The sequence below is a fragment of the Apus apus genome, chromosome 14, assembly GCF_020740795.1.
Source record: "Apus apus isolate bApuApu2 chromosome 14, bApuApu2.pri.cur, whole genome shotgun sequence".
Taxonomy (NCBI): domain Eukaryota; kingdom Metazoa; phylum Chordata; class Aves; order Apodiformes; family Apodidae; genus Apus; species Apus apus.
Window position 1 is genome coordinate 6280320 of NC_067295.1, and position 13204 is coordinate 6293523.

General features: G+C 45.1%; 1 protein-coding gene across 10 annotated transcripts in view; it reads left to right on the forward strand.

Annotated features, from left to right (window-relative positions):
• Nucleotides 1–240: 240 nt before the first annotated feature.
• PDGFA (platelet derived growth factor subunit A) overlaps nucleotides 241–13204 on the forward strand; it is a 34093-nt gene continuing 21129 nt past the window's right edge. For 8 of the 10 annotated variants that reach the window (XR_007890875.1, XR_007890874.1, XR_007890876.1 and 5 more), the window contains exons 1-4: nucleotides 241–745; nucleotides 1905–2001; nucleotides 9318–9422; nucleotides 11518–11705. Coding sequence is in view for 7 of the 10 variants with exons in the window: in XM_051632178.1 (XP_051488138.1) it covers nucleotides 683–745; nucleotides 1905–2001; nucleotides 9318–9422; nucleotides 11518–11705 (453 nt within the window). In the remaining 3 variants the exon portion in view is untranslated. Of the gene's footprint in view, nucleotides 746–1904; nucleotides 2002–4358; nucleotides 4424–9317; nucleotides 9423–11517; nucleotides 11706–11816; nucleotides 12089–13204 lie in introns of those variants that run through there. The other 2 variants (XM_051632185.1, XM_051632182.1) reach the window with 2 other exon arrangements.

Genomic DNA, 13204 nt, shown 5'->3' on the forward strand with positions numbered 1-13204 from the left:
GCTCCGATTTTCTCACTGCTGTTATTCGTAATTAATTATTATTTTTAACCTCACCCCTGCCGGGGAGAGAAGTGGGACCATTCTCAGCAAGAGAAACATTTCGATCCGTGTCAATAAAGATTTTTTTTTTTTTTTTTTCTCTTCCCTTTCTGAGAAAGGGTGAGAGGGTGGAGGGCAAGCGTAGCGGGGTGGGGGAGCAGCCGGCAAATCGAGCAATCCTCCCTCCCTGAGTCCCGGCGCGGAGCGGGAGGCCGTGGCGGCGGGGGGAGGCGGGCCCCAGCGCCGCCCGCCGCCAGGGGGGCCAGCCGCCCCAGACAGGTGATGGGCGTTTCGGCTGCGCTCCGGATCGACTCCTTGGGTTTCACTTTGGTCTGATCTAAGCAAATATGCAGAAGTACCGGCTGGTCTAGTCCCAAGAGCCAAGAGGAGCGAGCGAGAGCAGCAGAAAGGAGAGCAGCCACGCTCCCGTAGCGAAGGGAACATACAAACAGCGGCAGCGCCGTAATTAAACCACCGCCGCCCCGAGGCAGCCCCGACCCACCCTGGATGCGGAGGACCCCCGAGCCACCCCGCTGCCTTTCCCCTGAGGGATGGTACTGAATTTCTGCGCGGCAGGAGCCGGCCTGCAGCTCCTCTCCATCAGCGTTGCCTTCCCTCTGTGTCTAAAGTGCACTAGACCGCGATGAGGACCTGGGCTTGCTTTTTGCTGATAGGTTTTGGCTACCTGTCCTTTACCTTCTCCGAGGTAGGTGAGCGCGGCTTCTAGCGTCCTCGGTCCCCGGGGCACGCCGCAGCCGGGGGTGGTTGCGAGCCGGCGGCGGAGGGCACGGGGGAGCGGGCTGCCCACCTGGGCTCCGCGGGCATCTGCGCGGCCCGGCCTGACCGGGACCGCCCGCCCTGACCCAGCCGCTGCGCGGCCGAGGCAAAAAGCAAGTTGCCATTTCATGCATGCCAGAGGCGAAGAGGAATGACCGTGCATTCCGCTCCGCGGCTGCTAGCTGCCCTTAATATTTATATATATTTCACACACACACATATTCAACGTACATATATTCACGCCCCGCGGGTGCAAACGGGCTGCGGCTGTTTGCAAGCAGAGGGAAGCGCGGAGCCGCCTGGCAGCGGCCGCCCCCGCGGCGCACGGCGCTGCTCACCCGCGGCCGCGGGCACCGTTAGTGCCGCGGGCAGAAGTTGGTTGAATAACCGCCCTAAAACCTCCCTCCCCGCTTTTTGAAGCTCGCTTGGCTCAGAGCGGGCGAGGGTCGGAGCCAGCGGGGACGGAGTGGGGCGCGGAGCCGCGTCTAGGGGGTTGCTACAGGTGGCCCTGTTCGGCGCGGTGCTCGGCGCTGCACGGCGACTGTAACTTTTCCCCGGATCAGGGGGTTCTCCTTGTCACTGGGAACCGCGACGTGGGAGGTGGTAGGATGGCAGTGGTCCCGTGGGATACGGTTCCTCCTCCTCCCCGGCCCGGGGGAGCCCGCGCCCACGGAGCACTTCACTCCCACTTGGGCGAACTTCAGCAGCCGGCTGCCCAGGGTGGGTTCTCCGGCTGCCCGGGGTGGGTTTTCATCCGTCGAGTCGGGCTCGGAGGCGCAGCCCTACCGGGCACAGGCTACGCCAGGACGGAGCCGTGGGGAGCTCCCGCCCGGACCAGCCGTGGCGCAGTTGGGCGGGCGGCGCGCAGCGCCCGCGGGCGCGCAGGCGGGGAGCGCTCCAGCGCCCGGCGGAGCTGGAGAAGGCGGGGGGTGAGGGGAGTGTGGATTTCTTCCCCTGCTTCATCTGGCAAACACCCTGCACCCTCCATAAAATCCCAACCCCCCCGTACCGAAGCACTCAATCCCAGGTGCAGTGGGGGAGTGCTGCGCGGGGCTGCGCGGTGACCCGCGGTGTGTGTGTCTTTGAAGGAGGCCGAGATCCCGCAGGAGCTGATCGAGCGGCTGGCGCACAGCGAGATCCACAGCATCCGCGACTTGCAGCGCCTCCTGGAGATTGACTCCGTAGGTAAATTAGTCCAGTCCTCCTTCCTTCCGCGCCTTCGGCCGCCGCCGCTCCGGGGGGGGAGGCACCGCGGGCGGCCGCGGCGCAGCGCCCCGCACGCCTCTCGCTGCTTCGGGCTGCCTCGCCCCGGGGACGAGACCCATGCAGGGACCCAGCCTCAAGAGCCAGGCTGCCCTGGGCAAGGGAGCTTTATTTCAAAGGGAGGCGGCGGCCAGGGGGCCGATGGGGAATTAAAACTTCGGGGGTCCAGGGGGTAGAGGGACCTAGTGACCCTCTGTGTTTTCAGACCTCTCTGTCTCTCAGCGGAGAAGAATTTCCATAAGGTTTGTTGTTGGTCTTGCATTGCTCTGTTATCTTTAAACTACTGTCCTAGAGGTATTTAAAATATTTGAAACAATATTTATGAATGAAGTAATGTCTCTTCAAGCACTGGGCTTTATTAAAAAGAAAATAAACCGTCCACACTGATTTTAAACAGGAACCTGCATATGAAGCTTACCCTTAAAAATACACTTTCTTTCCAAAAGAAAATAGTGCAGGGTTATTTTCTGCATCATTAGGCATGCAAATGGGTGTAGTGAGAACGTGCAGTTCAAGCAGATCGTTGCAGCTGTAAATCAGGTCTAGAAGCACTGTGTTACCCTGTTTCTTATCGTTTGGTTTCACTTGCTGCACTTTGTTCCTCCTGATTTCTTCCCTTAGTTGAGAGAGAATAAGCCCGGCACCTTTGATGTGCCCAGGGGAAACCTGCATCTTTCTGAAGAGCAAACATGGAGAAAAATGAATGAGTCCTTGCTTGCATTGGTACTGGGCCATCTCCTTTTAAACCATATGCTGTGTATTTTTGTAAAGTCTGTGCCAGGTTCAATCACCTTCATTCAGTGTTGCAGGAGCCTTCTAGAGTTTAACTGCTTTTTGTGTGGTGCTGTATTAATGAACAGGACGCACTAGGAATGTGTTTTACAGACATAGCTTTCAATTTCCATTTGATTAGGGAGCAAAGGGTTTCCCACTACACTGAAAATGGGAATATTTCTCTCTTGCACAATACTTTACCGTAGAGGCTAATTACTAATTACCAGATCTGCTGGCATCGGTTTAATATTTTTTGGAGAGCAGTGCTTCATCATTATTGCTTATCACTGCAATTAAAGGAGCTTTCACAACAGGGAAGGGGTATGCAATACATATTTCCCCACTGAAGGCTGTTTTGGACCAGACAAGTGCACTGCTGCTCGAATCTTTTTCTCAGTGAACTCGGTGGAAGGCTTGGCTGTTGTTGTGGAAGGGCTGGATCTGAGTCCTAGCATTTTAAAATACTGCCTGTCTCTTCTGTGTTTGAGGCAGTGTTCTGTAGCTACCACAAGACATTATTTTTTCAAACACCCCAGTGTAACAAGCACATGCTTCATTTTTAAATACCACTGACAAGGAGAGCAAAAGTTCACACGGCTCCATTGCAAGAGAATCAAGCAGACAAGTGGAGCAACGGCAGGAGCTGAATAAATTAGCAAATGTAGCAGAGGTGGGAAATTTTTTTTCAGAAAATAATTCTTTAACTCGTGGCAAATATTAACCAGAGCATGCATGATCAAAAAATGAAGAGGTCAGCCACAAGTTTACCATTTAGTTTTGCTGTTTTCATGCAATTTGTCAGTTTAGAAACCATGAGAGAAGCAAGGCGCATAAATATTTTACTATTTCAACATGAAACAGTGATGCCTTCAGACAGGAACTCAAACTATTAAAAAATAAAAACAAAATATTCAGCCTTTCACCCTGTTTTTGCTCATGTTCTCCTTTTCTAAGCCACACAGAAAGGACTGGATCTTCATCAAGAGTAGCCTGTCTTTACATTTTCTGGGCACAGACCTGCAGTCTGTACTGTCATGAGTAATTCTTATTAAGGGTTTATCAGAGAGACAAATTGAACATTGAAATTACCATGTTTTCTTCAGTAAACAGGATCGGACCTGTTCACTATATTTAGTATTAGCTTGGCTTAGCAAATCAAATGTTTTCTTCTTGTCACTGGTAAGAAGATATATCTGAAATTTATTTCCCTAGGGCTGTAATTGTGTTTAGGGCAGGACTAGTTCAGTGAAGGCTTGTACAGTAGGTGTATTTCTATTTTATAGCATATACTGATTTAAACTGAGGGTCAGAATAAAAACTCTCCAGTGATTATTTTCTCCCTTATTCTAGTGCATGGTATTGCCAGTCCTGCATGTGAGTAGCCCTGTTTAAACTCAGTGGGTGGATTCGAGAATGAAGAATGATCTTGTAGGGGAAGAGTTTGCAGAATCAGGCATGCATGCAGAAAATGTCTGATATTCCTGAGTAAGAAGGCAGAATGTGTGGAAAATGAAGGAAGAACAGTCATTTTATCTCCTGCAATGCGAAGCATACATTTTTAATTGGAAAAGTAAGTTTTGTAAGTCAGAGTGGGCAGGTTTTTCTTCTATTCTGACAGATTTGGTCTCTATATTGTAGCGCAGAGATGACTGATAACCCCCTTCATAAAATTAGAAACCACACCCCCAGACCATCTGGCATATTACTTAAAGAAAAACACTACCCAACATGCAGCTTATCATTGTATTCAAAAAAGAAAATCCAGGCCAATTTGTCCGAGCCCAGTGCTGCATGACCGATTCAAAGAGAAATCCCTGTGAACACAACATGAACATTCTCAGTTTCTATCAAAAAACAAGGTGTTACGTTAATTTGCTGTGATTGGGATCCATAGTCAGCGACGGGAGTCTCACTGGCATGACAGAGAGCAGAGTCTGACCCTATTTAAAGCAGAAAGCATGCCTGATCCCAGGAAGTAGGCAGCTGTAGCGTGCAGAGTACAGTTTTACTACTAACAGACTAAGTCACCCAAACGGGGGCATTTCCTCTATTCCGCCTGTGAAGTTCTCTTTGGCTTAGCGCTGCCGTTTTTTCTCCTCGCGCTTCACCTCTCCCATCTGTCCTGTGGGAGGTAGAGTTCATTTCATCACCTATTATGTTTGCCTCCTGCTGGGAACAGATTTTCCCTCAGTCATCTCCCTGCGTGGGGAAATGCAGGGCTGAGTGTGCTGCATTGCATGGTTTAAGGGCATCAACCACAGGGTCACCTTAGGCCATGTGAATTTAATGGCCTGTGATTAAGAACTAGCAGAGCAGCTTTTGTTGAGGGGAGAAACGTTCTCAATTCACAGTATACTTTCATGGAAAAGTGTTAAGATTGTTGTAGAGCTCAATCTATTGGAAAATCTCCTGTTGACTTTTGTGGGTTTTGGAGTGGCTTGCAAATTAAGGATGTTCCAAGGCAATGTATTAGCTTTCCTTGCACCTCTTAAACAACAGGAGAGGCGGGCATCTGCCATATGTGTCCTGTGGTTTCCCTAAGACAGAAAGAGGGAATACTCCGCCTTTATACTTGGTTGTTCACATCTAGGTAAAGGGAAAAAAACTCCAACAAAACAGGGTCTTGCAGGCTGCTACATATAGTTTCTTTAATAGATCAAAGTTGAAAACTTAATGGCATCTATCTCTGCAGTTGGATGTCAGAAGGGCATATTTTGCAGCAGCCTGAAAGAAGATCAAACAAACAGATTGATGTTGCCTTGGGCTTTCTGGCTCAAGGACCGATTTGTAAGACAGACCATTTCAGTTTATTGCACCTTACACTGAATTCCTGAAAGAGATAATGAGAATTTCCTAAACTGCTGCTGTTGGTACTAGAAGACTTGGACATATGCTTTTTGGATGCACATCAAAGTGACATCTAGAAAGGTCTGTGTCAAAACTGCAGGTATTGGGGGACTGTAGCTCACATCAAATTGTTTGGGAAGGAGATGGCAACACAGAAGTGTAAATTGATAAATAAAAAATAACAGTCATCTTCGGGTGCCTTCCACATGCTTATTTAGAGAGAACAGTATTTAGAGAGAAGAGTATTTAGAGAGAAGAGTAATGACATATTGGCAGAATGTGACAGGAACTCTGTGATTTATATTCCATGACCCAGTGGAAAAAAGCCAATCTGACAAAAAAGAACAATTTCAGCTACACTAATGGACTGACCAAGGCTAATTGCAAAAGTTTCTCTAGCCATCATTGATATGTTGTCAGTACATAAAAGATTACAGAGAAATTTCTTGATCAGCTGCCACAAAAACATTTTTTTTATTATTATAATGTTAAAAGAAAGCTGCATTACTCTGGCTCTGTGCAGCATCCTCCATCTTCGCTTAGTGACAAGCAGTGTTCAATTTCTAAACTAAGATCCACCCATCTCTAAGCTTTCTGCTCTAAGCCTCATTTTGTGAGGCACTAAGCACCCATAAACTCCCATTTCCTTTGTTAAGAGCTGAAACACCTTATCCAGCAACTTCATGCTTCTAAGTGAGTCCATCAGGGAGAAAAACTGACGCAAATTAGGCATTAGGCTTCTTTAAAGCCAAATTAGAGAGTGCTGCTTGTAATCACTGTAGCATTGTTGGTTTAATGAAATAAAGTCTTCTGGCCACGCATCTAGTCCCAAGTGTGGGTTTCAAAGCAGATTTTCTGATTTCTCAGTCCTGCTTGGGCAAAATTCCTGTTGACTTACAGATGGCTGAAGTGCAAAGATTTTCCCATTGACTTCACTGGGAAATGGAATTCCTCCCACATGTCTGTGGGGATCAGGGGGACACCAAGTGCCTTTAGCATTATAGTGTCTTCTAGTTCCAGCCATGTGCTCCATAATTCTGTTTATTAAAAACAATATGTTGATAGAAATAATACAATTTGTGTTGCATAATGCACTGAGGTTTGACTAGAACTTGTGTTGCAGTCTGCTGTGCTAGCTGTGCAGATCTTTTTTTTGTAACCCCCACAAGAAGACATGAACTTCTGAAATTATATACATGCCTAAGATATGTAGTGAGACAGTGAGATATAGTGTGCGCCAGAGCCCTTCTTCACCTTAGAAATCATCTTAGAACAACACATGCTCTTCAACATGTCATTTTGCTTTATAAACATGGTGATAGCTAATTGCAGCCGAGTTGAGCAGTTATATATAAGCACATGGCTTAACATATTGGTTAGCTGATCATACTATTCCTTTAGTCTTACCAGTTTCTTTAAACAAGAGAGTAAGTAATCAGGCATGTCAAAGGGAGCTATGCCAGCATGTTGAACGTGGGATTAGGACCTGTGGCTCAGGCCTGCCGTACAGCTGGCATCAGCCACGCTTTCTCCTTTCAGCAAGATGTCTGTGCCCACCAAGCAGTTCGGATTAGAGGCATTAGTTCTCTGTTTAATCTTTTTTAAACAGTGTTTGCATGTGGACAGAGATGCTTCTTGCTCTGAGCCTCGCTTGGATCTTACACTGAGCAGAATTCATGCTGCTTTCTTTTGAGTATCACTTCATTGCCTCAAATTGAGGGAGAGGTTGTGACAACTCAAAGCTGCCAAAAAGGAGGTTGGTATTGAGGTTTTGGGTGGCTGAGTGCTAGGAAGCAGGATAGGGCTGGAAGAACATCAGAACGGATCCTCATTTTGCATAACACCATTTGGGGTCAGGTGGATGGCCTGGTGCCATTGGAATGGGATGCAGGAGACCTGGCTCTGCTCCACGGCTCAGTCGCAGACTTCCTGTGGATTCTCAGACAAGCCGTTTTATTTACCCCACTGATGAGTTTTCTGGAGTATGGGGTCCAATAAAAGAATAATAAAATCCATTAATTGTTGCTGTGTTATGCTTCAGGACTGGGACTGCAAGTAAGGCCCACTATCAGCTAATCAGTAGGTTCCAAAATTTCCCATTGAAATAAATGGGAAACAAGAACTTTAGGATGTAGGAGCCAACTTATTTGGGTAAAATGAGAGTCTGGATTTCACACTGACTTAATTCAGACAAGGATCTGTTCAGCTGATAAGTTAAATAGACAGGAGCAGTGGGTGATCCTGGCACTACCTCTTGGACCTCCTATTTAATCTTCTTTTAGCTAAATACCATAGTATTTTTTAAGAAGTGAAGATAAACCTTGAAGCACAGAGCTCCTTGTGAGGTGCTGAAGATACCACTGTCCTCATGTCTAACCAGGCTCTGCAGGTGATTTCACAAGCTGCATGCTCTTCAGGGCAGGATTGCTTGGAGGGAGGAGAAAAGGAGCTGGTATGTAGAGCAGACCCTTGTGATGTGTAGAACTAATAAAGTTGAGAATAGAACAGGTTCAAGAGCCACTGTCACAGAGAGGATAAATGAGTACTGTGAAACAGCCATTTACATTTTTTAGTACACATCACAGTTTTCTTTTGAGCCAGCAGTGAAACCCTGAAACTCTCCAGTGATGTTACAGAGGACACTCCAAGTAGCAGAGTGCTAAAAATCTTAGTTTCAATGTACTGGATCTATATGCAGTTCTCAGTTCCATCTTCCTGATCCCCTCTGTGCGGATTGTGCTTGTCATTTTCAGAACCCCACCACACAGGACATGACCTGGGATGTTTCACTTAACAAAACCAAATAGCTGGAGCAGTTATTTTGTTATGGTTTTTTTTTTTTTGGTTGGTTTGTGGGGTTTTGTTTTGTTTTGTATGTGTTTTTGTTTGTTGGTGTTTTTTTTATGATAAATGAAATGCCAAGTTTTCCATCTTTGCTTTTTCTCATGGCCCTTTAACCCATGTGGTAGGCTTATTTAAGGAACAAGACAAGCCTGGATACAGTCCCAGAGTTTGCAGTAGCTTCAGATGCCCCTCCAAAGGTTAGCATACTTCACAGGGGATTTGTTCTGCAACAGAGAGGCTAAAAGGAAACGCATGCTAGTTACTTTTTGCTTTTGATTCTGTCCTAGTACTGCCCTGAAAAGCAAGCAAGAGAAAATTTACAGAGGCAGCATTGTTGCTGTTGGGTGTGTAATACCATGTTTTCTACTGTAGCCTCATGCCAGAACTTCAAAAAACTTAGAAGAAATGTTTCATGCGATGTAGGATTGTTCTTATTTCTACACCTTTCTCGTAAGAAAAGCTGCATTATGCCTTTCACATAGAAATGCTACTGTTCTGTTTTAGATACCGTTCTGTGCCATGGAGTTTCTGGGGGTCTTTCAGTAATACAGATGCTTTTTAAAATTGCGCATGCTTATACATGACATTTAATGCCTGTGTCTTCCCTGCCTTATGCCCTTGCAATTGCATTGACAGGAGTTACATTAGACTTACTGCAGCAGGATTTGGTCTTGTGCATATGTACAGAACAGATTTATATGTGTGAAACAGCACTGTAGCAACATGGATGCGAATAACATAGCTGAGGTTTAATATTTTGTTTCCTGTTCTAGGATATGATGATGTTTCAGAAACAAACTTGAAATCTTATAGTATTCATTCTGCTAAACATGTGCAAGAGAATCGTCCTGTGCCCATTCGCAGAAAAAGAAGCATTGGTAAGAAACAAGCTACTTGTACTTAGGGAGTAAAAACAGAGGGGGTGCTTTCGGTCAGCCAAGCAGGACATTTCACTGGAAAAATGTGACACGCACGAAGGAAAAAGGCCATTTCTAGTTTCTGCCTTTCTTTTTGCACAAAACAAGCCATTGCCTGAGAAGCTGCCTTCTGGAGGATGTCCATAAGAGACAGACAAGCACAAATTCTTTACATTCACTTTCTTGTTGCAGCATGTTAGAAAGCTAGACCTTGGTTAGAAAATGCTGTGATATTCAATGTATAATTCATAGTGTGGGGAACAACTACAGCAGTGTGCTTTAAAAAACATCAACAGTTGGTAGAGTTTTCAGTACAGAAGCTCCACAAAAGGAAACAGCTTGACTCTTTATTCACAAGGAAAAAACAGTTTATCCAAAAAATTAAAAGCCATTGATGGGAATGCTGGGGCATTGATTTCCATCATTGCACAGGGCACCAGGCATGTTTACAGGAGACTTTGTTCTTACTAAACAATAACGATGGTGATCCAACAAAGCACAAATACAAATTTAAAGAGATGCTAGCGAATTTTAGAATAGGACTTGTATGCAGCAATTTTTCATCTGATCAGATCTGTGTTTTACCATTCCGTTTGACTGTGGAAAAACATCCATGGTCTTACCCCTTGGAGGTAATTCAGAGTCAATGTACTTGCACTTGAGGCTGTGGTGGATAGCACAGCATGCTGCCAGCCTGGATTTGCAGTGTGAATTGGCAAGAGTGCTCATCACACTGAATGCCTCTAGAGAACAGCGGTTCTGAAACAGTCTGCTACACTTGGCACCTTGCTCTGCAAGGTGTTGAATGCCTCCCCACAAAAGTCAGTGGGAACTGGGTATGCTCAATAGCTTGTGGGAGATGCCTGCTATCTTGCAGTATTGGATCCATTAATTTTCTTGAGTTCAGGGCGTTGGGGATTGAGAAGAATAATTTTCACTCTATTTAGCTGACTGAAGTGCATCTCAGACCTGAACTTCTTGTACTTCACAAGTAACTGAAGAAGAGCAGGCAGTATTCCAGTTCCCTGACACATCTAACCCAAAGCTATCACTGCTTCTACTGTAAGGCAAAAAAAATTCCAAGCTGCCTTTGGAGAACTTATCATCAAACAAGTTGTCTCTGAAGTTGCTCTTATTTTCTGGACAGTTTTGAATTACCAGTTTGACTTCTTAGGCAGTCACTAGGTTGAGAATGATACATGGCTTGGGATTTTCATGGCAGCATCATGTAGCAGCACTGAGCTACTTTTTATGATCTGTATGTGGCTGAAGCTGTTGTCTACAAGCTTACCCCACCTGAGCCCAGCAGGTTATTGCTTTAGCTGCAGGTTTTTCGGTCATGCTAGTCTTGTGGTTTTGCCTCATTCAAGAAATAATAAATTAAATAAAACCCACTATGTACAAAGCATCAATAAGTTCATTCAGAAAAAAAGGCACTTGCCCTTTGGGATGGTGGATGGACCAGACTCCCTGATGTGGGGATGTTAAACTTTTGAAAGTGGAAACCCAAGACTAGAAAGTTTCAAGCTGGTGCAGGTTGTTGCCCAGCTCAGCCAGTTTGGGTGCGATATAAATATCCTCAATGCAACTTCTGTGGTGGTATTTGCCAGGTATTTCATATTTGTGTGATATGTGTGTGCAGTGGTCTCCCCAGTGTTGTAAAGTAACAGCTGCTGTTACACAGTCACTATGAGGCTGTATTACAGGATCATCTAATCTGGAGATGCCCCTGGCTTGCCATCAGTTCTAAAGAGCCAGGATTGTCTTATCTAATGGTATGTGCTCCAAGCTATGTTGGCAGCCAGGCCATTGTAAACCCTCATTTTAGGGCTGGGCTTTTGGGAGTGAGTCAAGCTTCTCCCTAGGGCAGCACACACAGTTTAGGAGCAGGCAAACAGTACTCAGCACCGACTTGTCAGTAAGCAGTGGGAACTGAGGGCACCATCTCAACCAGCCAGCTAAGGGTGCCACTTGTAAATCAATGGTGTAAAGTATCTGGGTGCTCTGAGGTGAGAGCAGTTGCTCACCTGGAAGTGTGAATTTCTTGTGTTTGCAGAGGAAGCCATCCCGGCTGTCTGCAAAACACGGACGGTTATATACGAGATACCTCGGAGTCAGATTGATCCCACCTCGGCCAACTTCCTGATATGGCCGCCCTGCGTGGAGGTGAAACGTTGCACTGGCTGTTGCAACACCAGCAGCGTGAAGTGCCAACCATCACGGATACACCACAGAAGTGTCAAGGTGAGCAAACAGTGGCTGCAGAGCCCTAAGAGGGTCCTCTTCACTCTGAGAACTCCAGGTATTTCTGTAGCTCTTCTGTACAACCTCGATCTTTATTATCCACCCTCCTAGCTGCAGGATCAAGTGATCACGCTCCTCGCCACTTTGAGTGAGCAGATGGCCTTTTCCATGATCACTGGAATATCCTGGGTTTGGATTTGATTTTCACAGGATTCCCTTTAGTTTTTTTTGCTTTTGTTTTGTGGTTTTTTTTTTCTTTTGTAATAAAAAGAAAGTTGATTGTGACTTCCCCATGATCTTACATGTACAAATCATAAAGTTAAGAAGATAGTATGACTCAAGGGGCAGTGGACTTAAATAAATAAATAAATCACAGTATGGAATGCTGTTTTTGTAATTAAATATTAGGCAGCCTAAATTGCGCTTTTATATTTGACAACATAACACTTTTGATCTGAAAAAAATGTGTTTCAAATTATCTTACCCCAGGGATAGAAGACTCAATGGCTTCATGCTGTATTTACTCATTAGACAAAATCCCTGTTGCAATTTTCCAGCAAATACTACGTGAAATATTTCTTATGTTCATTTGGCTTCACTGTGTTCTAATTTTTATCAGTATTTAAACAAGTAATGTTGATCTACATCTGCATATGTTGGAGATTAGACTTACACTTACCGTTTATATTGTTAAGACTGAGTTTTTGTTGCCTTGAGTATTTTAAGAGCAGAATTTAAAAAAAAAAAACAACCAACAAAACAAACAACCCACGTTCTTGAACATAAAAATGCCTACCACAACACAATGATCATTATTTGCAATGGATTTCTTATTTGAGAAAGGTGCTGCTAACGTAGTGCTGTATGTCCTAAACACAAAATAAGGCATCTAAGCCATTGAATTGTTTTCCATACACACAGGCATGAATTTGAACAGGATTTCTTTTCCATTTCTGAATGTCTGAAAAATGTTTTCACCCCTAAATTAGCTGGAGAAACATCTGAACAGACTCCTTCAGCCTTTCAGAAAATAATTACACTCCATGCTTGCTTGCTGCCCTTCCTTTATGGGACATGCTTTGCAGAAGTAATTAAAAATGAGGAAAAAAATTGGATCAGTAATTATTTGAGGGCTAAGAACAGAAGTTGAAGAAGTCTGGGGAAGTTGAAGAACTACAATTGTGAGTCATTCAGAACAGGAGAAGTTAATTTTGTGTAGTAACTAACACCTACAAAGCAGCTGGAGTGGCCCAGCAAAGAGCTGTGTGTTGTGAACTTGCTGTTGGTACTTGTGTCATTGTGTGCTTGTTTCCTACCTCTGCAGTGATGGTGGAGATTTCAGAGAGGTTTGGCTGTCTTAAGTCTCCTCTTTCCCTGAAGTCCTCCTGAAGTCTTAGTTTCTCATTCAATCCACTGATACAGTTGTAGTGCTTTTAGATTTGAATTTGTTTTAGTCCGGTGCAAGCTAAAAGTAGGCCCAGCTGAGCAGCTGCTTTCTG